The sequence below is a fragment of the Marmota monax genome, unplaced genomic scaffold (genome assembly GCF_021218885.2).
Source record: "Marmota monax isolate L192 unplaced genomic scaffold, Marmota_monax_Labrador192_F-V1.1 WCK01_AAM20220418_F8-fsc00181, whole genome shotgun sequence".
Lineage (NCBI taxonomy): Eukaryota > Metazoa > Chordata > Mammalia > Rodentia > Sciuridae > Marmota > Marmota monax.
The window spans coordinates 3,603,589-3,630,629 of NW_026694276.1; the positions used below are offsets into that span (position 1 = coordinate 3,603,589).

The following is a 27,041-nucleotide window of genomic DNA, read 5'->3' on the forward strand; positions in this document are numbered from 1 at the left end:
CCCCAAAGGCACTGCCCCCAGTGACTTACCTCTTCTAGCCATACCCAACCTGCTTACATTTATAGCTTAGTTAATCCATATCAGTGGATTAGTGCACTGATTAGGTTAAGGTTTTCATAACCCAATAATTGCACCTCTAAACTTTCTTGCATTGCCTCACACATGAGCTTTTGGGGGAAACCTCATATCTAAACCATAACAGTGACTGAGGCTGCTTATGGTTGGAGGGGACTGGCCATGGCCATTTTAGGATCCATCTACTATCCTGAGAGATGAGGGGGCTGGCATTTCTGCACAGTGGTGGGCTATCTTGGGGCACACTGTGCTGAACACCCAAGTTGGGAGGCTCTATCACAGGGGTCTTTGAGTAGGTCCTCCTAGGTGTGGAGGACAGAACGTGTCCCACAGCTCACTTCCTAATTTCTCCCTTTGATTCTGTGACTTATGGGGAAAAAACAGTCAGGATTATTTTATATTATTGTTTCTGAGACAGCCCAGAGTGACCTGGACAGATAAAGCAGCCTTTTAGGAAGCATATAGATAATCTTGTGAAAACTTCCTTTTCCCAACTTGTGTTTAGAATCCAAGGAAAAGTTTTGGTCACTGTGATTCTATTTTACCCTCTGTGGCCTAGCCAGAATACAATTTTGATTTTTATAATATCTTGTGAATTTCAGCCATACTCTAGTGGTTCAAATTGACTTATGAAAGGAGACAAGTGCAAGTTCAGAGAAGGAATCTTGCATTTTCTGTATCTGATTTAGTGTGAAGTCTTTTTAACTAGGACAGCAGAATAATATGAAAGAATGAACTTAGGATTTGGAATTTGAATCCTAGCATTACCAGTTTTAGATGTATGCCCTTGGACAAGTTAAACAACCCCTTCAAACACAATTTCCTCTTCTATAAAATAGGGATTAAAACCCCTAGTATTTAGCCATTTATAAGTATTGGAGATAATATATATAAAGTGTCTTGCATATTGCTCAGAACATGGTAACCACATCATCCATATTATCAATCTGAAAGATAGGATGACTTTTCTAAAACTAAGTAGCAGATAAAAAGATGTATTCAATAAATCACATATTCAAAACTTCATTCACATTATAACTATCTCTGTCCTGTAAGAGGCATAGATAAAATTAATAAATACAGCAATTATTTGTTAGGAGATTAATGATTACAATTATCCCTCTGGACCTGTTAGTCACCCACATAAAAAACTGTGTTATAGGCAAAGACTTAACTCAAAGGTGCTAGTTTGTGTTACCATTGCTCAGGAGGACCGCAAGTATAAATGGTTCAGGGAAAATTGGTCAAAATGATTATTATACTCACTTGTTAGACAAAGAGAAATATTAAAGTACTTTCTATAACATCTTGGAAACATTTAGTCATAATCAAATGGTTCAGATTGCTGTAATACAAAAATCTAGAAGCAAATTGATAGGATTTCTTAAATACATATTCCATGAGTAGTTTAAATATTTATGCATTAATATCCAACGTCTCTTCTGTAGTAATAATATCAGCACAACAGCATTTCCTATGTGCCAGGTGCTTCTCTAAATATTTTATGTATTAACTCAAATTAACTGAAAACAAGTGTGATTAGACATAAAAGAGCCATATAAAGAGAATAATTTATAATAGGAAATGTTTATTTTCATATGCAAGTTCTGATTCAAAACTATATGAAAAGACAAAAACAGTCAAGTGCTTATATCTGTATAGAAAGTCACCATGAATGTCAAGAGCTTCAAATTCAAGTGTATATTATCTTGGCAGGTATACTATCAGGTATATTATCTTGGCATTCAAAACCAGCAAGTGTCTTTGCCAAAAATAACAAGTGGAAAATTTCTAAACAAAAGCCAATCTTTCCTTAATTTATATAGTAGTTTAATTCATGGGAAATTCATTGTGTTCATTATGTTCATATGTGTGTATGTGTGTATATATACACATATGTACATATACATCAGAATTTAATTCTAGATTCAGATGATTATCAGTTATTTTATTACCTCCATCAGTGCCCAGTGGAAGTCTTGAAAATCATTTTGAATTTGGGAGAATCCTTTGTCCTGCCCATTGTGAGTTATGTAGTAACCTTGATACCCATTTTTCTGAGAATAAAACCAAGCACACTCCCTCAATGAATTTCCAAAATGCACTCTAGGAGATAGTACATTTGTTCTAGCTTTCAAAGGGCTCATAGTCCAATGAATTATTGGCATGCAGCAGTATGATAAATAAATATAGAAGTATATGCATAGTGCATAGTGGACCCACTGATATAAGGGATTAACTCTGCCTTTGGAATTCAGATAGGGACTCACACTTGAGCTGGGTCTTAAAGGCTGAATACACCAGGCAGAAAATAGGGGGAGGGTCATTCTAGGCAGGGAGGACTCCACATACAGTGGTATGGAACATATTTAAGGAATTGAATTAAGAATAATTGGTATTACCAAACATTTGATAAGTCTGGACAGTGATGAAATGTACAACTGTGAAGTTACATAAATGTCAAGGTAATCAGTTCATATTGTAAGAAAGGGAGATTTTTTTAAAAAAATTAAGCAGAGGGAATAAAAGCATATGATTTGCATTTTAGAAAAGCAAACCTGATGGTTGCAACTAAGAACTACTTGGAGAGCAGATAGTTGATATCACCTCTTGAGTGAAAAATTGTGGTTTGATGTGGCCATTAACTGCTACATCAAGTCCATTCTGTGCATTAGATAGGTATAAAGAATGTTGTAAAAGATTATAAAGCATTTTATCTCTCTGTATACGGTAATGTTTAATGGTCCCTGCTGTTTATGACAGCTGATGTTTGTACTGTGGTTATTATCTTTGTTAACAGTGGGAGTGTCTTAACTCTGCTGCATTATACCTGAACTTTTGTCTGCTGTGCCTCTTCTCACCACAGGGGCCATGCCCTTAGGAGGTGGAAGGCATTTAATTTCTAAGCATCTAGGCTGGCTCCCCAGAGGGTAAAGAATCTCCTCCTCTCCAAGAAAACCATTCTGGAATCTGACTGATGCTGGAGGACAAAAGAGTTTTAGTCCTGAGGACTGAATTCCCTCCCCTCACCTCTCTTTACTCCTCACAATCTAGAATACCACAGTTGAGCCTGAGATGGAAAGAGAGCTCACAGATTTTGCACTTCTAGGTTTAAATATTCCAAGCAAAGAACAGTCATTTACCCCATCTCCTATGGATGAATATGTGTCATGTAATCCCAGTACAAAAATGTGGATTGGGTATAATCTCTAAGAATAGAAGTTTCACCTCAGAGCCTTCATTCCTTCAAACAAGACAGATACTTTCAATATAGATTATTTGAATTGCTTTTACTCTTTCCATGTTTGCCATTACCCATTCTACCAAAACATTTTACAGTATCTGTTTTTAGTGGGAGTGTGCTTGCAAAATATATACGAATTTATGTAAGTAACTTTGTATATAAACAACCCCCCAAAATGCCATGAGTTTGACATGCCAAAGGTTGACCTCACTCCAGGTTTGCTTCCAGTTCTTCCTGTCCTTTTCAATGTCCATTCAAGTCAATAACATGTCATGATTACAGTGCTCTGAAGCTTTTTGATTTAGCTGTTATGTTGCAGCTACTTGTCCACATCTTTTCCCCCAGGGAGTCAGGAAAGCTAATAGAGTCTTTCTCTGTGACTTTATCCACAAAGTTGCAGGGGAAAGTTAGTGGTTGTTTCAGTTGTTGATTTATTCCTCTTTACAAAATGGTGGCAGCTTCATCTCAAAGCTTTGAAATGAAACTGGAAATAGGAAGTGTGAAAGCAGGGGAAATTATGGGTTTGCAAAGAAAGGTTTGTAGGAATTCTTGCTTTGTGTCTTTTTTTTCCCCGTCTACATTTTTTCTCTAGTCTGAGATAAGCAAAATTTATTAACATGTAATTTCACTGTGATTGATTTTAAAATGACAGGGTAATATCATTAGGGAGGGGCACACATTAATCCAGCAGGACCTTGCCATGCACACTAATCAGCAGGCACTAAAGCCATGGCATTTAGCCTTGTTTGGAACCTAATGTAAATAGCACTGCAAGCAATGAGGCATATTTCCTAAAATAGCAAACATTCCAGTGTTACAGTGGATAGATTTGATGTGGAGGTTAAGGCAAGAATGTGCTCTAAATGCTCAAGACAGAAACTAAAAATTTTGCAGGGATTAGTAGCTCTGGCAGCTCCAGATAACTTCATTTAATGAAATAGAGTAGTTTTTCAGTATCTTCTTCTTAAGATGATGAATATTGGAGCTGGAGACTCATTTATAAATCCTCACTCAATATTGCTATCTTCTGGACATAACTTTCCTGAGTAACAAGTCTCAGAAGAAGCAGGACTTACCAGCTAAAGTAATTATAGCTTTGGTCCTTTGGCGTGGCAAAAGAGATAGAAAATGAGGGGCCTTCTTTACAGTTATATTAAGAATATTTATTGAATCAACTCAAAATGGATCAAAACCTAGGAATCAGAATGGAAACTATGCAACTCTGGAAGAAAACATAGGGTCAAAATTTCAGTATAGAGGTCCAGGCAATGACTTTCTCAACAGGACCCTTAGAGCTCAGGAAATAATGTCATGAGTTAACAGATGGGATGGCATCAAATTAAAAAGCTTCTCCAAAGTAAATGCAACAATTAGGAAAGTTAAGAGAGAACCTACAGGATGGGAGAACATCTTTGCTAGCTACTCTTCTGACAGAGGATTAATATGTAGAATACATACACCAAAAAAAATGAAATAACCCAATTAATAAATATAAAATGCAAAAAAAGTTAAACAAAGAAGAAATACAAATGGCCAACATTGCTAATGTTCAACATCATTAGCACTTAGGGAACTGCAAAGCAAATCTACACTGAGATTTCATCTCAAACCAATCAAAATGGCAGCTATAAAGAATACAAACAATAATAAATGCTGGAGAGGACATAGAGAAAAAGGAACACTTTTACTCTGTTGGTAGAATTGTAAATTAGTACGACGACTATGGAAATCAGTATGGAGGTTCCTCAAAAGGCTAGGCATGGAATTACTATATGACCCAGCTATACTATTCCTCAATATTTATCTTAAAGAATTAAAAGTTTATAGCAGCATAGTTCATAAAAGCCAAACTGTGGAACCAGCCTAGGTGTCCATCAATGGATGAATGGATTAAAAAAATGTGGTATATATAGACAATGGAGTTTTATTTGGCTATAAAGAAAAATGAAATTATGTTATTTGCAGGAAAATAGATGATTTAAAGACCATTATGTTAAGCAAAATAAGTCAAAATCTGAAGGTCAAGTGTCAAATGTTTTCTCTCAGATGTGGAAACTCAAGAGGAAAAAGAAAAAGATGGGAGGTGGAGATCTCATGAAAAACAAAAGGAGAGCAGTAAAGAGAGGGGAGGCAGTGCTGGGGAGTGATATGCCAAATTATATTGTTAATTGTGTGCAAGTGTGAAAATAACAACAGATCCCACCATTATGTACAATTATAATGCACTAACAAAAATGTGGAGAAAAACACATTTATTGAGCACTTATAATGCTCCAGGTACTGTTAGTTGAAGGAAAAGAAACATAAAGATGTATAAGGTTTAGTCTCTGTCTTCAAGAGATTACAATCTAAGAAAGTCACTGATTTAAAAATACAGGTAGCAGAGAAAGGAAAAAGTCATCATGGGATAGGCAGTGAAGATTCTGGTCTGTAAGGAATGAACAGGTTTTAATAAAGTAGATACCAAAGAAAAAGGGTTTATTTATTTATTTATTTTTCAATGAGATATCAGATTTAAGCAGCTACCATTCTAAGCACTCCAGAAGTAGTGTCTTCATCCATGTAACTGCTAGGTGGCTTGTTGGTAGCTTATAATTAACAGAAATTTATTTCTCAAAGTATTGGAAGTTGGGAGGTCCAAGACTAATGAGAGGGTAGCATACTCTATTAAAACACTAGATAAAGGGTTGAATCACAATCCAGGTGGGACAAATGGGACAACATGAGATTTTATCACACTACTCAGAATGAACTTTGGTTTACAACTTGTTTATTTCTGGCATTTTCCATTTTATATTTTCCCGACTACATTTGATTGTAGGTAACTGAAACTGGAGTAGCAAAATGTGGATAAGGGTGGACTATTGTGTAGAGCTCAGTCTTTCCTATGGTAATTTTTTTTATTTTTAAATTTTTTCTAGACATTGATGGACCTTTATTTTGTTCATTTATTTATATGCAGTGCTGAGAATCAAACCCAGGGCCTCACACATGCTAGTCAAGCGCTCTACCATTGAGTCACAACCCCAGCTCCTCCTATGGTAATTTTGAGATATCTTTGACACAAATAAGCAAATATTAAATAGGTAGTTGACTATTTGAGAGTAGAATCCTAGTATTAAGAGAGAATTCTAGAATAAAGGTATAAATTGGAAGCCACTGGAAAAAAGATGGTAAGGGATGAGATGACATGAGCACCAATGAACACCTGCAAAAAGTTTGTAATGGAGTATAACTCTTAATTCACAAATTCAGGTGTGCAAGAAATATCACATTACTTTTTAAAAATCAATTTAATACTACCCTAAATACCTATCTTAATCAGACTGGTGGGAAATTCAATTCCACCCATTTGGAATTTCCTTCCCTCCCTACTCTCAGGAATATAAAGGTTGAAAGTACCTTGGTTTTATCAGATGCCAAAGCATCAAGCAGACTACTCTGACCATCAGTCCATCACTGAAGTACTCCTACCCAGCAAGCTTGGTTCTGCCAACCCAACAGCTTGTGATACTGGAATCTTTTCTGGAGACAGAATTCCTTATCTAGCCTCTCTAAGTTATCCCACTGCCTTCACCTCTGGGCGCTGATATTGAATGGAGGTGGGTTCTTGTTATTCTTTGACCTCTACTCTCTTTTCAATCTGGGTGAGATATCACCCTCTCTCCTCTTTTGTTGAACATTTCTCTCTTTTTCACCATTGGAACACCAGACTCAAATCATCTCCATGAGTTTAGAAGTGTATAAAGCTATAAAAACAATTTGACTTCAAACAGCCTTTGCTCTTTGCTCTGAAAGAATTCCTGGGTAAACTGCATCTAGGGGCTGCTTCAGATTAGAAAAAAAGGGAAGTAGGAATATACAGGTAACAAAAATTTACCTTATCACTATTTAGTTAGGGAAGAAATATGAGATGAAGCTAGAAGGGGAGTAGATTAGGGTCTTTCGGTAGATATAACGAAATGTCAGGTATTATGGTTTAGAGAAACTCTGAGAATATCCCCTATTGTAATTTTGAGATATTTCCTGGGTTTGTGTGTGGGAGCTTAGACCCTAGTGAACAGTGCTGAGAGGTGGTGGGAATGTTAAGAGGAGGGGAAGTTATTAGGTTATAGCAGAATCTTCCCTCAGAAGGATTAAAGGAGCTTTCATGGGACCTCTGAGTTCTCATGAGAACAAGTTGTAATAAAAGTGAGCCCAGCTGGGTCCAATGGTGCACACTGGTAATCCTAGTAACTCATAAGCCTGAGGCAGGGGATCACAAGTTCAAGGCCAGCCTCAGCAACTTAGTAAGACCCTATCTTAAAAAATAACAACAACAACAACAAAAGGGCTGGGGATGTAACTCAATCCTTAGTTTAAAAAAAAGAAAAAGAGTAAGCCTAATTCCTGAATCACTGTTTGGCTTCCTCTTTTTCCATGTGCTTTTTTGCTTATCATAAGACCATCTGTTATCCCATTGGCAAAGGCCAAACCAATGGAACCATCCAATCTTGGCCTTTCAGCCTCTAAAATTCAGCCAGATAAACCACTTTATCTTATAAAGTTAGCTAGCCTCAGGTCTTTTAATATACTAACAGAAAACAGAACAATTACTAGACTAAAGGTTTTAGACTTCATCAGATAGATAGCAGACAATGATGCAATTTTACTGCAGATGTCTAAAAATAATATGCAGAACGATTAGAGATAATCTAAGGCTGCATGATTATTGTACTGATGTTAGGTTTTAAGAACCCAAAGTGGAAAGTATAGTGAAAATGTGAAGCAAGACACATGCTAGAGATATTCAGAAAAAGAATTAAGAATCTAGCATTTGGCTTGATAGGGATGGATTCTGTGGAGTTAAAGATAATAACTTTGAAATTTTCATTTTCACCTGATTTATAGATCTACCTGATTAGCACTCAGTCATATCAGGAAATATTATGCCTGACCTCATTTATCCTGCAAATTTCTCTTTTGCTTTTAAAAATGTTCAAAATTTCTCTCATTTTTGAAACTTTTCTTTTTTTCACTTGTGCTTGGATTTTGAGAGAACTACACATAGTCTTCTATTTCATTTTCTCAGTTACCTAAAAAATTAGCATGTCCCCAAATAAAAATTTCAATATCTATTTTCAAATGGGTTAGTGTAAGCCATTCTTTTACTAGTCTTCTGGACCCTAAACCTTATTTTCACCTTTAAACTTTCTTTTCATCCTGTGTGTGTATATATATATATATGTATGTATATGTATACACACATATCATCACTGAGTGTTGTGTGTATATGTATACATGTATATATACACACATCATCATCAAATGTTGTCATTCATTCCTTCAAGAAGGTTTTCATATTTAACATTTTCTTTCTGTTTCTACATCTGATCTCATTTCATCATGTTTTAGTCATCTTTTATTTTGTTTTATTGGTTCTTTTAGAATTCACTTTGACCTAATTATAAAGCCTGGAAAATAATTTGTTCTAATTCAGTTCCCAGGACTGCCCCCGCCCTTCCCTTCCTCCAACCCCCTGTTCCCTTCCTTCTTTTCTATTGATCTTTCCATTTTTTACTTAGTTTTTTTTTTAAATAAATAGTGTCTTATGGATGTACCTGATGGTGAGATTCACTGTGGTATATTCATATACAAAGGAATGCTAGGTCAGATTTTTTCCACTGTCTTTCCCTATCCCATCCTTTTCTCCTTCCCTTCATTCCCCTTTGTCTACTCTATATTCTTTCTTTTTTAAAAAAAAATGCCTTCCCTATTTTGGATTAGTTTCCACATATCAGAAAACATTCATTAGTCAGCTGTTCTATCACTGTGATCAAAAGACCTGCCTGTAATCCCAGCGGCTTGGGAGGCTGAGGCAGGAGTATCTCAAAGTTCAAAGCCAGCCTCAGCAATGGCGTTTTGCTTAGCAACTCAGTGAGACCCTATTACTAAGTAAAGTACAAAATAGGGCTGGGTGTGGCTCAGTGGCTGAGTGCCCCTGAGTTCAATTCTAGGAATCCACCCCTCTCCGCAAAAAAAAAAAAAAAAAAATGTAGAGGAGGGAAAAGTTTATTTGTGACTCACAGTTTCAGAGTTCTCAGTTCATAGGCAACCAGTTCTATTGCTCTGGGCTCAAGGCAGAACAGCAAAGCAGACGGGCATGGTGAAGGAAAGCAGTTCAGGACCTGGCAACAAGGAAGCAAAGAGCTCCATTCACCAGGAACAAAATATAACCCCAAAAGCATGCCCCTGGGGACCTATTTCCTCATCCTACCAACCATACCCACCTATCTACCTACCTACAGTTAGTTCATTCAAATGAATTAATGCACTGATTAGGTTAAGGCTCTCATAACTCAAATCATTCACCTCTAAACTTTCTTGCATTGTCTCACACATGACCTTTTGAGGGACACTTCATATCTAAACCATAACACCCCACAGATGAGTAACTACAATGGCTTTTTGGCACATTTTCCTGTTACCATCATATAATGTCTCCTTGAAACTACAGTCTATCCTATTACCTGGTTAGTCTTCCTAATATAGTTTTTGTCATGCCATTCTCTGCTCCAGACTACGACATTTAAATACAGATTCTTTTGTCTTTGTCAAATACTGTAATCAGATTCCACTTACCAAGGTTCTTGATACTGTAGTATTTGGCTTACAGTTGGCCCTTGATATATATTCTTTTAATGAACAATTGTAGCTTAGGTGCATGTAGCAATAAACCTGGACACTAAAAAATTCTGTTTACCCCACCTTCCAAGTCTTTTAATGATTTGGGGTGGGGTTGGGGGCGCTGGAGTCCTTTCCTTATCTTCCATTTTTAGTGCCTCTTCTGTCCCCTTCAACTATATCAGATCATCCTAATCTCCACTGTTTTTTTGCACTCTCACTGAATTTAAGTCAATACTGTTTAGTTTACCAATCATACTAATTATAACATGCACTTTTATAACTACATTCAAACTTGCCGAAGACAAAATACATTTGATTTTGCATAAATTCTTGCAGATTGACAGATTTAACACATAGTTAAAAATTTACTTAATAAGCTAGGGATATTTAATAACTTAACTTTAAAAACTCTAATGTTTATTATTTTAAGATGGATTTTGCTGAAAACCTTCTTGCTACAATCTGTTGATATCCTGGAAATCTCTTGGTTTTAAACTGTATTACCAAATGCTCTATTAATTGATGCAAAGCATGACTGTATCTGACTTCTTAAAGATTTTCTGCTAGCACAGGAAATCTTGTAGTGTTACCACAAAGCCTAACTGGCTTTAGTTTGACATTCTTACATTTCCCTTGTTTGCCTCAGCTTTTATGTTAGAATCACTTTGGCGGGGGCAGTTTTGGTAATTGTTGGTAATTTCCAATGTCATAACTAGGGCAATGAAACCTAATACGCCTGGTTTGGGAAATAGGGATCTTCCATCTTTGGTTCTCTTGGAAACTCCCTCCCAGCCCAGAATCAGGTCTTGGAAACACTTTAATTCTGTTACCACACAGTGAGTACAGAAGTGACTATGGTTTTAAGAGATACTTCTCAGACCCCAAAATCTAGAGATCAAAAGAGATGGTACAGAAGACCCATAGCACAGTAATACTTCAGAATCTTGTTTCAGATGTGGATACAATTCTCTAAATTCAACAAAGATCTTGTCAAGTTTTTAATTTAATAGTTTTTCCCATTTGTCTTCAGCACTTTTGATCTTTTGATTGAGATTTTTCTGAACACAGCTTAGGATAGTTCTAGGTCAGTGGTTTTCAAAGTGTGATTTCCAGACAGCAGCATCAGCAAGATCTGGGAATTTGTCAAGAATGCAAATACTTGGGTCCCACCCCAGACTTATTTACTGAATCAGAAGCTCTAGGGGTAGGTTCTAGCAGTCTGTGTTTTAACAAACTCTTCAGTTTATTCTGATGCATGCCAAAGTTTGAAAACTGCTACTTAAAGTCAACATTTTTGTAATGTAGATTAGGAAATTAAAGACCAGATATAAATGACTTCACCTAGTTCACAGAGTTAGTGAAGTGCTTGTGAATATATTTATCAATACATTTTGAGACCTAACTGCTAAAAAATCAGTAATTCATGATATGAAACCTATTCTCAGTAAAATTTTCCTTTATTATGTCTTCAATAAATTTTAGAAATAATCATCCTATATTAAATTATCACAAAAGTCCTGTCACCATTCCTTGATTTGATGATAAATATATGATGTGCAAATGTGTATAAAATTGTATTTTTCAAAGTTCATATGCATAGGAACTACTGAGTTTTTACTTTGCAGTTTGGCCTCTTAACAGATTTTCTTCTGGGCTATATATTACCTTTCCTTTTTTTTTGGTACCGGGAATTGAACTCTGAGCCACATCCTCAGCGCTATTTTGTATTTTAGTTAGAGACAGGGTCGCACTGAGTTTCTTAGCACCTCCCTTTTGCTGAGGCTGGCTTTGAACTCGAAATCCTCCTGCCTCAGCCTCCCGAGCCGCAGGGATTACAGGCGTGCAACACTGCACTCAGTTATCTTTCCAATTTTCAGATTGATTCTTTTATTGAAGTGGTGGTAACATTCTTCTAAAGAAACCCCTCAGATTAAAAGTATTTGGATAATACATATTTTAAGTTTATTTATTACTTTTTAATCCTTTTAATCAAAATATACCAAAATATATAAAATCTACAAATCTAAGTTCTTAGTTCAATAAGCTTTGATAATTGTACATCCCCATATAACTGTCATAAAAAATGAGATGAAGAAAATCTTCTTCACCCCAGAAAATTCCTTTGTGCCCCTCTGCAAATCAATTAATTTCTTACCTGGAAGCTACTTCCTGACTTTCCTCCCTATAGATGTGTGTGTGTGTGTGTGTGTGTTTTAATATATATATATTTTTAGCTGTAGTTGGACACAATACCTTTATTTTATTTATTTATTTTTATGTGGTGCTGAAGATCGAACCTTGCACCTCACATGTGCTAGGCAAGCGTTCTATTGCTGAGCCACAACCCCAGCCCCTATTGCTGTGTTTTTCCTGTTTTTAAATGTTGAATAAATGGAATCATACTTGATATACTCATTTGTTTATGTCTTATTTCACTTACCATGTTTTTGAGATTCATTCATGTTGCATGAATCAGAGTTCACTCTTTTTAATTTCTGGTTAGTATGGCATTGTATGAATATACCAGATGTGTTTATCCTAACTTTTTCTTAGTACAAATATTTCTTTCTTATCCCAAAAGCAACATGTACTTATTGTGAAAAATTATAGAATATGAATATTAAAAAAATCACAATTCCACTCTATAAATAATCACTAACTTAGAACCTTTGTTTATATAAGTTGTCCATATAATACATGTGTATTACACATATTATAAAAATTATTATTTTAGGTTCAAGTTTTATCACTTTGAACCTAATGTTAGTGTGTTAAATTGGCATCATCCTTAGAATTTTAACTTTAGAATCTTTTCTAAATTTAAAAGAAAGCATAAGACCTGAATAACTATTTATTGCCCCAAATGCAAATGATACACAGTATACACAATCAAAAGAAAATGTTGTTTAATTCCTATCTTCCAATTTTGCTTGCCTCCCCAGTGTTAACCACAAAATCTTAACCACAATCATATGGATAATGTCTACGAAGTGCTGAATTTATTATCACAATTTTTCTTCTAAATTTTATTTTTAAATTTTTATTTTCAAATTTGTTATCTATACACCAATGACTTTAGTTTTGATTATATTATAACACCAATGAACATGTAAGGACTAATTCTAATATAATAGCTTATTAGCCACCTTAAGATAACAGTTTTTAAGTAATTTCTCTAGGTGTATAAAGTACTACCTTCAAATTTTCTGATTGTTGAGTAGGAATATTAATATGCCTGTTGTTGGAAGCCTAGATATATGTTTTATCAATATATTGATTTTTTACTTATCACAAATATACCCTTCAATAGTAAATTGGCTTTTCATTATAAACGAAGTTATTTACATATTGTCATTAAAGTTTGGATATCAGTCAGATGCAAAGTCCTATTAAGGAACAGAAAATAATATAGAGTATTATTTAGGGTTTGCTTTCTAAGGGTACTTTGTTTCATTGGAGACCTTGATTAATGTCTTAATTTGCAATTTTATGGACTTTCAAGTCCTTGGTGCTATTTGGAACAAGACTGGGTATAGATAGAAGGGGCATGTCCTGGCAAGCAGTCTGTCCATTAATCAGGACAGTCCAGAAACTCCTTGCCTTTCTATTGATCAGTATAAATTCCAAAGATTGTTGCTTTATTTCTTATGATTTTAAAGCTCACATACCTAGAGGCAGGCAAAAAATGCAGGTAGAGCTTTACTCTGAACTGTTTTACAGTTTTGGTTTTGAGGTGAGAATATGCAGTGTGTTAGCTTTCCATCCTTGGGACAAGACACCTGAGAAAGATAACTTAAGAGGAGGAAAGATATATTTTGGCTCACATATTAGTTCATGGTTGGCTGGTTTTATTGCTCTGGGTCTGAAGGTGAAGGAAAGCTGCTGACCTCATGGCAGCCAGGAAGCATAAAGAGTGAGGAAGGGGTCACTGGGGGCAAGAAATACATTTCCAGGACATACCCCTAGTGACCTGCTTCTTCCAACTAGGCGCCACATCCTACCTGAGAATCTACCATCTGTCAATAATACTATCAGCTACTCAAACATCAGTGTATTATTCCATTGATGAATTAATCCACTGATAAAGTCAGAGACCTCATGATACAATCATTTTCCAAGACTCAATCCCCCAACACTGTTGTATTGAGGACTAAGTCTTCAATGAGCCTTTGGGGGACATTCCAGGTCCAAATCATAACATTTATTACTTAGATGAAATTACATATGCAAAGTAAATGGCTTACTAAGCCCAAAGCTCTAAGGACTGTTCCCTTATGGAGCTACAAGAGCTTTTGTTTTGGTGACTAGAACAATACAATCATGTGTGCAGGGCCCTATGGTTTTAAATTATTTTAAAATATTCCCATTACATTAAAACGACAACACTGGTTATTGTTTAATGACCTAAACACTGTTAAAGCATTTTCCCCAAATCATCCCATTTAATCCTAATTAAGGAGTTTGGGGCTTATTATGAGTTCTTAATAATAGCATTTGGATATCCCCAGGCTCAGATGTATGGGCTTTGTCCTAGAAATAAAGTTCAGAAATGCTTAGACTATTTCTGGCTTTATCTCAGAAGGTAAGCATTACTATAAATGGAAAATGTCCTGCTCTGAAAGACTAGGAGTGATTGCTGAGGTTACTGTTTCTCCTCTCAGTTATTTTCTCCTCTCAAGCCAGGAAAAGAATTATTATTATTTGATTGGTGATAACTTTCATTCTATTGAGTCCAAGCTCCTTACCTCGTCTTTGTGTGCATTCTACGTTCTATACCCAAGGGTAGAGAGATTTAGAATTGTATATTGTTAAATAAGGAATTGTATATTGTTAAGAAATCATAGAACTGTGTATTGTTAAATACTAAGTAAAGTCATTGAAATTCCAAGCCCTAATTCAACAGGACTGCAGAACACTCTGGACTCTTGCTCAGTCTGTCTGTCTTCCCAGTCACGAAAGAAATGTCCTCTACCTGAGCTGGAAAGTCAATTTGGTGATGATAATGTACATTAGGGTGGCTACATTCATGAAAAAGCCTATTTCCTCATCTATTATCTTAAGAATATTGGTTAACCAGATGCATTCACATGGTATTTGATGGACTCTTTCTAAAATGACTGCTTCGTGCCCTCTCCTTTGATTTTTTTCCCCCTAAATACAGGACAAATAACTGAGCATTGCTAACCCTACCACCTCCTCCCCTTCACCCTCCCCCAGCATCTAAGGGAGAAAGGCTCATCCTCTTTTCTGCATACGCCCAATAGTTGGGGGAAGGGTTGAACTTGGTCTCCTAAAACCCGCTCTACTTGCTCCCTCAGGTTATCAACCTTTCCTCGTCCACCTCTGCAGCCAGGGACCTTCAGACCTAGGCAATAGTCTCGGTAGAGAGAGGAGGTGGTACTTTGACGGAAGGAGTTGGCGCGCAGCGGTGCCTAGTGGCGCTGCCAGGCTGCTCCAGAGTACGTGGCAGAGCCCACAGAGGGGCGGGGAGGAGGTTTGGCCTTCTCCTCCCCTGAAGGAGCCTTGGGGCATCCTGCAAAGTCAGGGCGATCCTTAAGTGGATCAGAGCATCTTTTTGGTGAGATCTGGGCAGATGAAAGTGTATGCAGCAGTCAGCGTCCTCCTCTACGTTCCGTACCCACCGAAAGCCTAGTCAGCGTTTGGCCGCCAGCAACGGTAACCGGATTTGGGGCCAGGGGACGCCCTCCCTAGTCCGCATGCGCAGAGTAGGGAGCCTGCTGGCACGACTACAACTCCCAGAGGAACCTCGCCGAGCCGCAGGCGCTCGGCCGCCGGCGCCATCTTGAAATCTGATGCTCAATCGGCCTGGCTTTGCGTCAGCCCTAGGCGGCTGCTAGAGTCCCGGATCCCAGCCTGCTAACCCGGGAGGACGTGGAGGACGCGGCGGCGGGAGAGACAGCTGTGCGAGACTTGGCAAGGTTGGACCGGGACCCGCGCTGCTGTCAATCAGCATCCCCCTGCGGCGTTTCCACTCCTGCCCGGCTTCCCCAGGGGCGGGGCCGACCACTGTGGTACCCAGAGCGGAGCGCGGTGCTGAGGTTCCCCCCTGCGGGGTGGGGACCTCCACAGAACTGTACCATGCCAGCTAGACACCTCCGAGGCCGGAGACGGAACGCAACCCAGGGATAGTGAGCGATCACTCAGTAGCTGCCACAGGAAAAGCTCGGCACCCGCTAGCAGAGAAGATGAAGGAGGTTTGCAGGATCTGTGCCCGGGAGCTGTGTGGAAACCAGCGGCGCTGGATCTTCCACACGGCGTCCAAGCTTAACCTCCAGGTTCTGCTTTCGCACGTCCTGGGCAAGGATGTCTGTCGCGATGGCAAAGCCGAGTTTGCTTGCAGCAAATGTGCTTTCATGCTTGATCGTATCTATAGATTCGATACCGTTATTGCCCGGATCGAAGCCCTTTCTATTGAGCGCCTGCAGAAGCTGCTGCTGGAGAAGGATCGCCTCAAGTCCTGCATTGCCAGTATGTATCGGAAGAATAATGATGACTCTGGCGCGGACACTAAAGCAGGGAGTGGGACCGTTGACATTTCCGGCTTACCCGATGTGAGATACTCTGCCCTGCTCCAGGAAGACTTTGCCTATTCTGGGTTTGAGTGCTGGGTAGAAAATGAAGATCAGATTCAAGAGTCACACAGTTGTCATGCGTCGGAAGGCCCTGGAAACCGACCCAGGAGATGCCGTGGTTGTGCAGCTTTGCGAGTTGCAGATTCTGACTATGAAGCCATTTGTAAGGTGCCTCGAAAAGTGGCCAGAAGTATTTCTTATGGCCCCTCTAGGTGGTCTACCAGCATTTGCACTGAAGAACCTGCTTTGTCAGAGGTTGGGCCACCCGATTTATCAAGCACAAAGGTGCCCCCAGATGGAGAAAGCATGGAGGAAGGGACACCAGGTTCCTCTGTAGAATCTTTGGATGCTAGTGTCCAGGCTAGTCCTCCACAACAGAAGGATGAGGAAACTGAGAGAAGTGCAAAGGAACTTGTAAAGTGTGACTGTTGTTCAGATGAACAGGCTCCACAGCATATCTATAATCACAAACTGGAGCTAGCTCTTAACATGATTAAAGGTCTTGATTATAAGCCCATCCAGAGCCCCCGAGGGAGCAAGCTTCCTATTCCACTGAAATCTAGCCCATCTGGAGCCAAGCCTGGCCATATCATGACAGATGGAGTTAGTTCCAGTTTCATTAACAGGTCTTTGAAACCCCTTTACAAGACACCTGTGAATTATCCCTTGGAGATTTCAGACTTGCAGGAGCTGTGGGATGATCTCTGTGAAGAGTATTTGCCACTCCCTGTCCAGGTATACAAAATGGCTTCAAAAGTGTCTGAGTAGAGCTAGCTGGCTTCAGGCTTTACATGATTTCTGTCTAGTAGGTAGAGATTAAGGATATTCTAGACTTGAGAAAATTAATCATTGATCCTATTTTGGATACACCTTTTTTTTTTTTTTTTAAATGTCCCATTTAGTGAATGTGATTTACACTCAGATAATTTGCTTTTCATAGTCCTCTTTGTAATATAACTTGTTGATATCTTCCCATTAATTATAAAGATTGCATATCTGTTGAGACAAAAAGATTTCCTATTTCATTTTTATCCTACAAAAAGAAGACAATGTCATTTCTATCACTAGAACTTTTACCTCCTTTTCTTCTTTTTGTTTATTGATTCATAAATGTTTTCTTCCATTGGCATTCTGTAAGGGAGAACTTTAGTTAGTGCTCCCTGGAGCATTTAGCCTGTCATCCCCAAGATACCTCAAATAATTAGAGCAGAGGGTAAAATTTGGGGGAAACATTAATCCACTAGTAAAGTGTTATAACATTAGGCATGATTATTATTATTATTATTATTGATGGATCATTTGAGGATTAATCACCACATTCATAGAAGAGGCTTGGGAATTCAAATATTGTCAGTGTCTCAATGTGCAAATTGCACAGTTGGCTTTTCTACTGACCTCTACTAGATGATATTTGGTATTAAGAAAGGAGTTAGCCATTATATTATTTTGACTTTCTTAATTACTAAAGAATGGCAGTTGATCTTTGAGCTATTCATGTTTACCCAGTTGATTTCATATCACACTGTAAAATTCAGCTATATACAGGGAACTGACAGATGGTATTTTGTTTCTATAGCAACAGGAAACACTAGATTCAGTTAACTTTGTGAAACATTCTGGCATGTTTCATCTGATAAAAATTCCTTAGTGGTACTAAAGCAAAAGTGGACAATCTAGAAGGCATTTCCAGGAAGCCTGGTACATAACACAATTCCAGAAATTTAGGACTTGATAACATGATACTGTTATTTGTCACGTGAAATTTTTGAAAGTTAGTTCAATTGTATATAAAGCTTGTATTACAATAAGAACTCAAACAGAAATAGGAGTAAAGTTTTCAAATTTACACAAAATTATCAGATAAAACATGGAAATGTTAAGAAAAAGTAAAAAGAAATGTGTTTTCATTTGTATAAAATGTTAAGTACTGTAGGCCTAATGTTTGTGTACTTATTTTCTATTGCTTTTTCTTTCAATGGAGACTCATGGCTAAATTTGGGCTTAACACTATTTCTGTAAACAGACTTAGATGTTACAAATTAAACTTGGTATTCTCATATTTGGATCTAAAAAAGTAGACTAGGCTTGGTGGATGATGGGAAGTCACTTTCCTTTCTCAAATATGGTCTTTACTGTAGAAAGGTGAAAATTTAGAAAATTAAGGGTAAAGAAAGGAAAAATTTTCTCCATGTTTAATTAAAAATACTATTTTTTAGCGCCTGGACTCAGCAAATTTTGGAGTTGGGAAGGATTTTAAAGAACATCTCAGTCTCTCATTTTAGAGTTGGAAAGTTTGTGGTTTAAATAATTTAGCTCATGCAGAGCCAAAGCTTCCTGATCATTTTTAGTCAAGATATTTAAATTCAATACATAAAATCATGTTTCCTGAAGTACATTAACTCAAGTAAGTACTTATTTTAAACCAAGAGCCCTCTGTCTGTAACCTAAGTATCCCAGGAGAATTCTTTAGGGATCCCCTGAAGCAAACTGTCATAGGAATAAGCATATGTAAACTATGGTAACTGTATCTTTAGGTCAGGTGCCTTTACATTTTTTTCTTCCTATGAACTAAAATGAGACCTACCAAAGAAATTTACATCATATTTGTTCATAGAAATAGACAAAAATAGTCTGCCTTTGTCCTACGTAGCTCTGGTTTGCCCTAAAGCAAAACAGCCCTTAAGGAGCTTAGAAGTTTTTAAAATAGTAGGGTGTGACCTTTCTGGTTTACAGTCTTTACTGTTTGTAGAATAATAAAACATTGGGGAGGAAGAAAATAACATTCAGCTTCAAGAAACTTGGTGTTTAATTACTATTATTTTCACTAATTAAGAATGTAAAGGAAAATAAATGGGGCTCAAAGTATTTGTAAGTAAGTATGTATTTTATTCTGGACACTTGATCTATCTATCTATCTATCATTTAAGCCTGATAAGATTCTAAGCTCCTTAAGGGCTGTTTTGCTTTAGGGAAAAACCAGAACTAGGTGGGACAAAGGCAGACTGTTTTTGTCTATTTCTATGAACAAATACAATGTAAATTTTCATTGATAGTTCTCAATTTAGTTTGTAGGAAGAAAAAAATTGTTAAGCAAAACATTTTTCTTTAGTTTAATCTGATAGAAGTAGGAAGAAAACCTGTTATTTTAAGCCAGCAAAATTGGTCTGTTAAGGTCATTTTAATTCCTTTGTTTAGTCCTCCACTTATCTCCCGTTATATGCACTATTAAACATCAACATTAGGATTCTCCTGATTGATTTTTTTTCTTTTTCTCTCTCTCCTTTTCTTTCCTTCTTTTTCTGTATTAAAGAAAAACAGCAACAGCATGTTTCTCCTGCTTACCGATTTTCTGATATTATGCAAAATAATTTCTTTGCCTTCTGTGGAATTCATGCCTGAAGACCTAAGGTTCTTCAGATATCTAAAGAAAGGTTTTAAGCCTTATTCTAGCTGGTAATTTTCTCCTTTGTTGTCTGGCTCTGAAGTAGAAAAGCTATCATAGGAGGGGTGTGGTTTCTTAAAAAACAGCATTTCAGAGAACCCTGGCCCTTTTTATGTAAATTCAAAGAGATCTTTGCTTCAAACCTTACAATGCCAAAATCTTCTCCTTTGTGACTATGATAAGTTATCTCACTCAGCTTAGCTCCATTAAATAGATCAGGCCCTTTGAAAAGCATAGACTATTAGATACTGGTCAAAGATTAGGCCTTTAATTTTATGCTAGTTGATGGTTTTTGTCTGTTTCCTATTATGAATGATAGGATAGAAAATTAGTTTGAGATCTATGATTCATTATTTTGAGGACTAGAAAGTGCCAAGAAAATTGCTGTTAACCCAATAGACTTAAAATGCCTTTTAGCCTAATGGTCTTACATTATGCAACATGAGGCAATCCTTTTTCTGATGCTAGAAAGGATTTGTACTAATTCTGTGTCAAAAGTGACTTAATTTAAGGGACTGGGATGTGGCTCAGTGGTAGAGTGCTCACCTAGCATGTGCAAGGCACTGGGTTCCATCCTTAATATCACATATCAATCAATCAATCAATAAAATAAAGGTATTGTGTCCAATTACACCTAAAAAAGTGTTTTTAAAAAGTGACTTAATTTAAAATTGCATTTCATTACAACATGATCTTAATAACCGGAAGTCTGGGAGCAACACTAATTCTGACAATTTAAGGATTTCTGATCTCAGACTATAGTATTTGGAGTGATGGGTTTATGCACTTGAATTCATTATGAGTTCTTTACTCAGCAGCACTTACCAAGTACTCTTTTGCCAGATTGTTATCTGAAAGGACATTTTCCTGAGATATAAAAGAAAAAGTTATTATGAACAAAAAGACAATTATCTTCAAGCTTTTAAGTCACTACATTATATTTATAGAATTATAGTTTTCCTGTGAGTATTCATGCCAATGTGAGTTCAAATGAGATCCAGATTCATTATATACTTTCCTATGACAATCTTTGGTTTACAGTTGCTGTTTGTGTGTGTGTGTGTGTGTGTGTGTGTACATATTAATATATATATATATATATATATATATATATATATATATATATATATATATATAGTCTTCTTTCTAAGAGAGCCACTGAAGGATCAGAACTCTGAACTTGGAACTAGGAAAAAGGCCTGTTTTTTTTTGTCCTAATATTTTTTCATTTATTAAATAAAAATTTTTGATTGCTTATATATTCCCAGCATTAATATCAAATATCTACATTTTTCTAGGAGTCATATCCTACTTCTTTTCGCAAATCCTGTTAACTGTACTTTCAAAATTGTCCAAACCCACTCATTTACCCCCCATCCCACCTGAATCAAGGCCACTATAATCCTAGCCACTATTGCATTTCATCTCCTGTAGTACACTAGTCTCCTGTCTTTTCGCTCCACTTCTGCTGGTGCTCCCCAACAGTCCATCACCACAGAGCAGCTAGAGTGGTCTTTTGAAAACTTAAATATGATTACTTTCTGTTAAAAATACTGTATTGCATTTCTTTTCAATTGGTGTGAAATCCAGCTTTATTAGCTCTGCTGTTCTAGGAGAACTGTCTGATTGGGCCCCTGCCTACCTTTTCAGTTGATTGTGTTACTCTGCCCTTTGCCCATTATGCTCCAGTCCTGAGCTATCCAGTAAGCTAGCCACTGGCCTTGAGTAGCTGCTGAGCACTTGAAACTTGTCTGTTCTGACTGAGATGTGCTGTAGTGTAAAATCTACTTCCAACTTCAAATACTTAATAAGAATAAAATCATGTAAAGCTTCTCAGTAATTTTTATACTGATTACATGTTTATATTAATATTTTGGCCGTATTTGCTTAAATATCAAAATAAACTTCACTTATTCAGTGAAGTCACTAGAAAGTTAAAACTTACATACCTGGCTCATGTTATATTTCTGTTGGAAAGTAACCCTTTAGCCACATAGGCCTTTCTCTTTCCTAGGCTTCTATTTCACTGGCTCTTTTCTCTGCTTGGATTGATCTTCTGCTGATATTTGAAAGACTGGCTCTTTTTCATTTAGATTTCCATTTAAGTGCTGCTTCATTAAATGCCTTCTTCTGAACAGTAGAGTAACTTAACCACCAACTCTCTACCATGCTTTCCAATTTTACTGCAAAGAGCTTGTCACTAGCTGATATTTTGTATTTGTTTGTTTATTATGCTACTCCAGCCCTGCAAAATATATTTGAATGAGACAGTGACTTTGTCCTACAGTACTTGATCTCTAGGACCTGTGCCTTCCATTAGGTACTCAACATGTATGTGTTGCAAGAGAGAATACATTAAATTAATGGATCCTTTACTGGTAACTGATATTTGGTAGGCATAAGAAAATACAGTGAGTGGGTCAGTTTCTCATTTTTGTCTAAATAAGCATTGAGATCTAGCTTCTAAAAAATGATGTCATAAGTTTAGATTCTTTTTGTGAAATGCCCCCACTAACTTGTTAAAACCTATGTGATTATTTTTAGTTCCCATCATCTATTTATAATTAAAAATATTTCTTGATATCTCTTTGGTATTCGTGTCTTTTAGAATTTTGAAATTTTGACTTCCTAAATAATGAAATGGAGGGGGGTTAATGTACTTTACTAGCTGTTCAGAAATAGCTCTAGACTTTTAAATAGGATAACATGTTTGCTCAGGATAGGCCCTGGTTTTATCTGTTATGCTGATATAATTATTAATTGTATCCTTTCTAAAGGGTGAAATTACATGAGCACTAAAAAGGTAAGGGAAGTCACAATTTGTATCCATTAGCTCCACACTTCCCTCACTTTCCTGTTTCTGTTGCTCTGAGATGCCCTGTGAAGATTCTACCCCTCCTTAGATCCAGGATTTTTTTTTGGGGGGGGGGTGCTGGGGATGGGACACAGGGTTTCACATGTGCTAAGTGAGCACTCTGCCACTGGTCTACAACCCCAGTCCCTATGTAGGGTAAAATTTTGTCTGCTTGAAGAGCCTTTCCTACATTTCCCATTGAAATGAATGTATTTCTCTGTATTTATGATAGGAAATACCTCTTCAGTAAACCTAGTAGACTGTTTAGTTAAAACTATGCATTAGATTATATACCCCACAATTCCTCACAGGGTACTGTGCAGGTTATAGTACTTGACTGAAATTAGAGAAAGAGATAAATGGCACGGAAGGGATAGAAAAGATCTTCATACTTCTAAACAGGAAGGGATATGAGGCAAGCTCTACTGCCTGGAAGGTGCTAATCAAGTGCAAAGGAAAGAAAAAAATGAATAGCTGTTGCTTGTTTTTTGTCTTCCTTGTGAATTTATATTCCTAACTGGAGTGACAGTTATGTGAGGGGAAATGTTATTTAATGCCACAGTGTGTCCTTAAATTTTATTTTAACATCTTTAACTCATGATGATTATAAGGCACAGTTTAATTAGTTTATCTTAGACTGATCAGTCATCCCATATGAACATTATGCATTTTTTTCCTCCTGAATATTTTTAGTGAATTGATATCCTCATAAGTCATACTTCCTTCCTATACTACTGTAGATTATTTATCCAGGATGTACTGTATACCTGACTTTAATTAGGCATATACATATATATACATATAAAAATACACACATATATATATTTACATATATATGTATACGTAAATATATATAATTATTTTTTAATGTACCTGTAATTTCTTCCTTTTTATTTTGAAAAAAATTCAAATTTATGGAGACATTGTAAGAAAAGAACAAAGAACTCCCATTTACTCCTTACTTGGATTTACCACTTGCTGATATTTTGCCACATTTGTTTTATCCCTATCCTTGTATAGGCTCATTATTTTTAAAAAATTCCTGAACTGTGTGAGGATTGGTTGTAGATATTATGTCACTTAACCTTAAATACTTCTGCATGTATTTCCTAAGAACAAGGAGATCTTTTACAACTGTAGTGCAGTTAACAAATTTAGAAAGTTTAGGTTTATAAAAGAGTATTTTCTAATATCTAGTTCATATTCAAATGTGCCAGTTTTTCCAGTAATGTAAACAGGCATGTTGTAAGAAAGGTAATTATAATAAAACTTCTCTTCTAGGAATGGCATACGATTCATCCATATAGCTTTTCAATTCCCTGATTAAAAATAGAATAAAGCAAACATTTGGTCATCATAAGTATTTCCTTTTTAAAATCCCCCTTCTCTTTAAACTGAATTATTTGCCTCACCTCACCTAGTTATGTAGTCTGTGTGAGTAGGTGGGAAGGCTGGAGAGCATAGAAAGGATGGAGGTGAATCATTGCTCTTAGCAAGGACCAGGATTGTCTTCAGGAAGTTTTACTGGTACTTCATGTAACAACTCTGGTGTTCCCAATCTGTGGAAAAACATGCCACAGATATTTGAACATAAAAGTAAAATTTATTATTGGCTGCATTTAACTCATCTTGTCTTGCTGCTTCATCCTAGTCCCTGCCTGAAGATTTGGTACTCAAACAACAAAAGAGGAACTCAGATGAGACCACTGTAACTCAGCAGTCTATATCTGATTCCCACGTGGCAGAACTTCAGGAAAAACTCCAGCAAACAGAGGCCACCAACAAGGTATGATTAGTCCTGTGCTCCTGGAGAGCACAGGATTTTCCTGAGGATTTGATTGGCTGTAGTCCAAGTCTTTTGACCCGAGTAGGACTTGAGAGGTGAATTCTGTGGTCTTCTGATGCTCTAGGGAACTTTCACTTATAAGTTTAGTCCTTTCCTTTATTTCTCCTCAAGATTTTAGCGAGGTCTGCCCAGATTCCAATATCTGGTATCGTTTAGGAATGTAATTAAAACTTGCACACAACCTTTAACAGTGTAAGGTATCACTTTTTGATCTTTGTGCTTTTGATCTTAGCTTAACTTCACTTCTTTATAGCTCATGGATTTTCATGTCTGTTAGAAAAACAATGCCACAATCTAGGATGCTGAGTTTCTTGCCTGCTGAGTCCTTGTAGTATCCCGTCCTATATAAGATAGCAGAAGCTCCTTGGTCTTAGGTGAGGAATCCACAGTGACTGATGTGGACAAGTGCCTACTATAGCTACCATTATAGAGAAAGCATGGTGCATGAGAATTGAGGCAACTGAGTATTGAAGGAAGTATTTCACATTTATTTCTATTTCCTTGTGTTGATTGGCTTTAAACTTTAGTGGTTACTGTATGTGAGAAAAATAAGAAAGTACTATTCTGTAAAAAATTCTTCAGAACCTGGTTTTGAGGAAGTACTTTGGTTGTGTTAAAGTTTAAAGATATCCTTGACCTAACAAACTAGCAAACTATTTTTTTTTAATTCAGACTCTTCAAGAGAAACTAAATGAAATGAGCTCTGAACTAAAGTCTGCTCAGGAGTTATCTCAGAAGCAAGATGGTACAATTCAAAGCCTCAAGGAAACTCTGAAAAGCAGGGAAAATGAGGTAAAATATTTAGCAATCAAGAACCTGTGAGAAACCAATTTGTCCCATCAAAGTAGACAGTATTCTATATTTTGTAGAAATATGTATTATCAGACTAACAAATCTTAACCTGGAAAAATTGTATCTTAACCTAAATTGGTGTTTTGTAAGAATCCTGTTACTATACAGGCAAGATAATTGAATTTATATTTAGTTTGTTAACATGTTTGGCACTTGTCTCTCATTTTCAGACTGAGGAGTTATACCAGGTGATTGAAGGTCAAAATGACACAATGGCAAAGCTTCGAGAAATGCTGCACCAAAGCCAGCTTGGACAGCTTCAGGTATGTGAACGTCATAGGGAGAGATTTCAGTTGGGCATGTGCCCTTTGGTTTTATGTTTTGTCTTTATAGTCTTCTCAGGTGTTCAATGCTTGCCCTCCTCGTGAGGATAATTTCTTCTCTTTCTTCAGAGCTCTGAGGGTACTTCCCCAGCTCAGCAACAGGTGGCTCTGCTTGATCTTCAGAGTGCTTTATTCTGCAGCCAGCTTGAAATACAGAAGCTTCAGAGGGTGGTACGACAGAAGGAACGCCAACTTGCTGATGCCAAGCGATGTGTGCAATTTGCGGAAGCTGCAGCAAACAAGAGTGAACAGCAGAAAGAAGCTTCTTGGAAACATAACCAGGTAAATCATTAACCACTTTGTAGCCCCAAATGCTGACTTTGCCCTGATAGTAACTTTTTAGCAGGACTGTGTATGTTGAACCTTAACCTTTGAGTCATTTTTTTAGTCTGAGTAATTCAGTTTAACATTTGTTGCCCATGTGTCATGTGCCAGATATTGAACTACATTGTGGAAGTATAATGGTGAATACCACAGGCTCCTTCCTCTTAACTTACTTACAATTTAGTGTGAGAAAAGCACATGAACAGAATATCAGTGTGGTTAATACTGCAGAGGAGCCATGTATGGATTTTTATAAGAATATGTAGGAGGGGCTGAAGAGGGAGTCAGGGAAAGCTTGATGAAATATGAGGTGTTCTGGAAGCAGGGGAAGGTGTGAAAGTGAGCCAAACAGAAAAGTGGGGAAGAATGTCCAAGGTCTAAGGAATGGAAAGTACAATTAATCGTGTAATTTGAAAAATGTCTAATACATAACTCTTAAATGAATTTCTTTTTCTTCTTGGTTGAGAGTATATTCTTTCTCACTCTCTCGGTCTGTCTTGTTTGAAGATCTTAAGATCTTTTTTGTGCTAGCTTCTCTTAGACTCCCTGACACTCAGATTTAAAAGTACAGTTTTTGAAGCATCTTCCTGGTTTAGTACTTTGGATGATAAATATGAGACCTGAATTTCCTTTAGAAGTATTAAAATTCAGTTGTCTTGATAGTTTGGGGGTAGTGATAGAAGGATAGGGATGGAAATAATTCTCAGCTTTTTATTATGCACACAAAGGAAACATATCCTAAGTTTTGTTTAATTGTTATATAGAGCTCCCTTTCTTTTTTTACAGTACGTTGCATATATACCTATTATTTATAAATATCTG

At 36.9% G+C, this 27,041-nt stretch overlaps 1 protein-coding gene across 38 annotated transcripts in view; it reads left to right on the plus strand.

The window, feature by feature from the left end:
• The window catches only part of Pde4dip (myomegalin), a 235,864-nt gene that overhangs the window by 130,108 nt on the left and 78,715 nt on the right, over positions 1 to 27,041 (plus strand). For 16 of the 38 annotated variants that reach the window (XM_046467236.2, XM_046467216.2, XM_046467245.2 and 13 more), the window contains 4 exons: positions 24,526 to 24,660; positions 25,393 to 25,512; positions 25,743 to 25,835; positions 25,965 to 26,177. In XM_046467236.2, the coding sequence (XP_046323192.1) occupies positions 24,526 to 24,660; positions 25,393 to 25,512; positions 25,743 to 25,835; positions 25,965 to 26,177 (561 nt within the window). Of the gene's footprint in view, positions 1 to 15,388; positions 17,314 to 24,525; positions 24,661 to 25,392; positions 25,513 to 25,742; positions 25,836 to 25,964; positions 26,178 to 27,041 lie in introns of those variants that run through there. The other 22 variants (XM_058586328.1, XM_046467225.2, XM_046467237.2 and 19 more) reach the window with 10 other exon arrangements.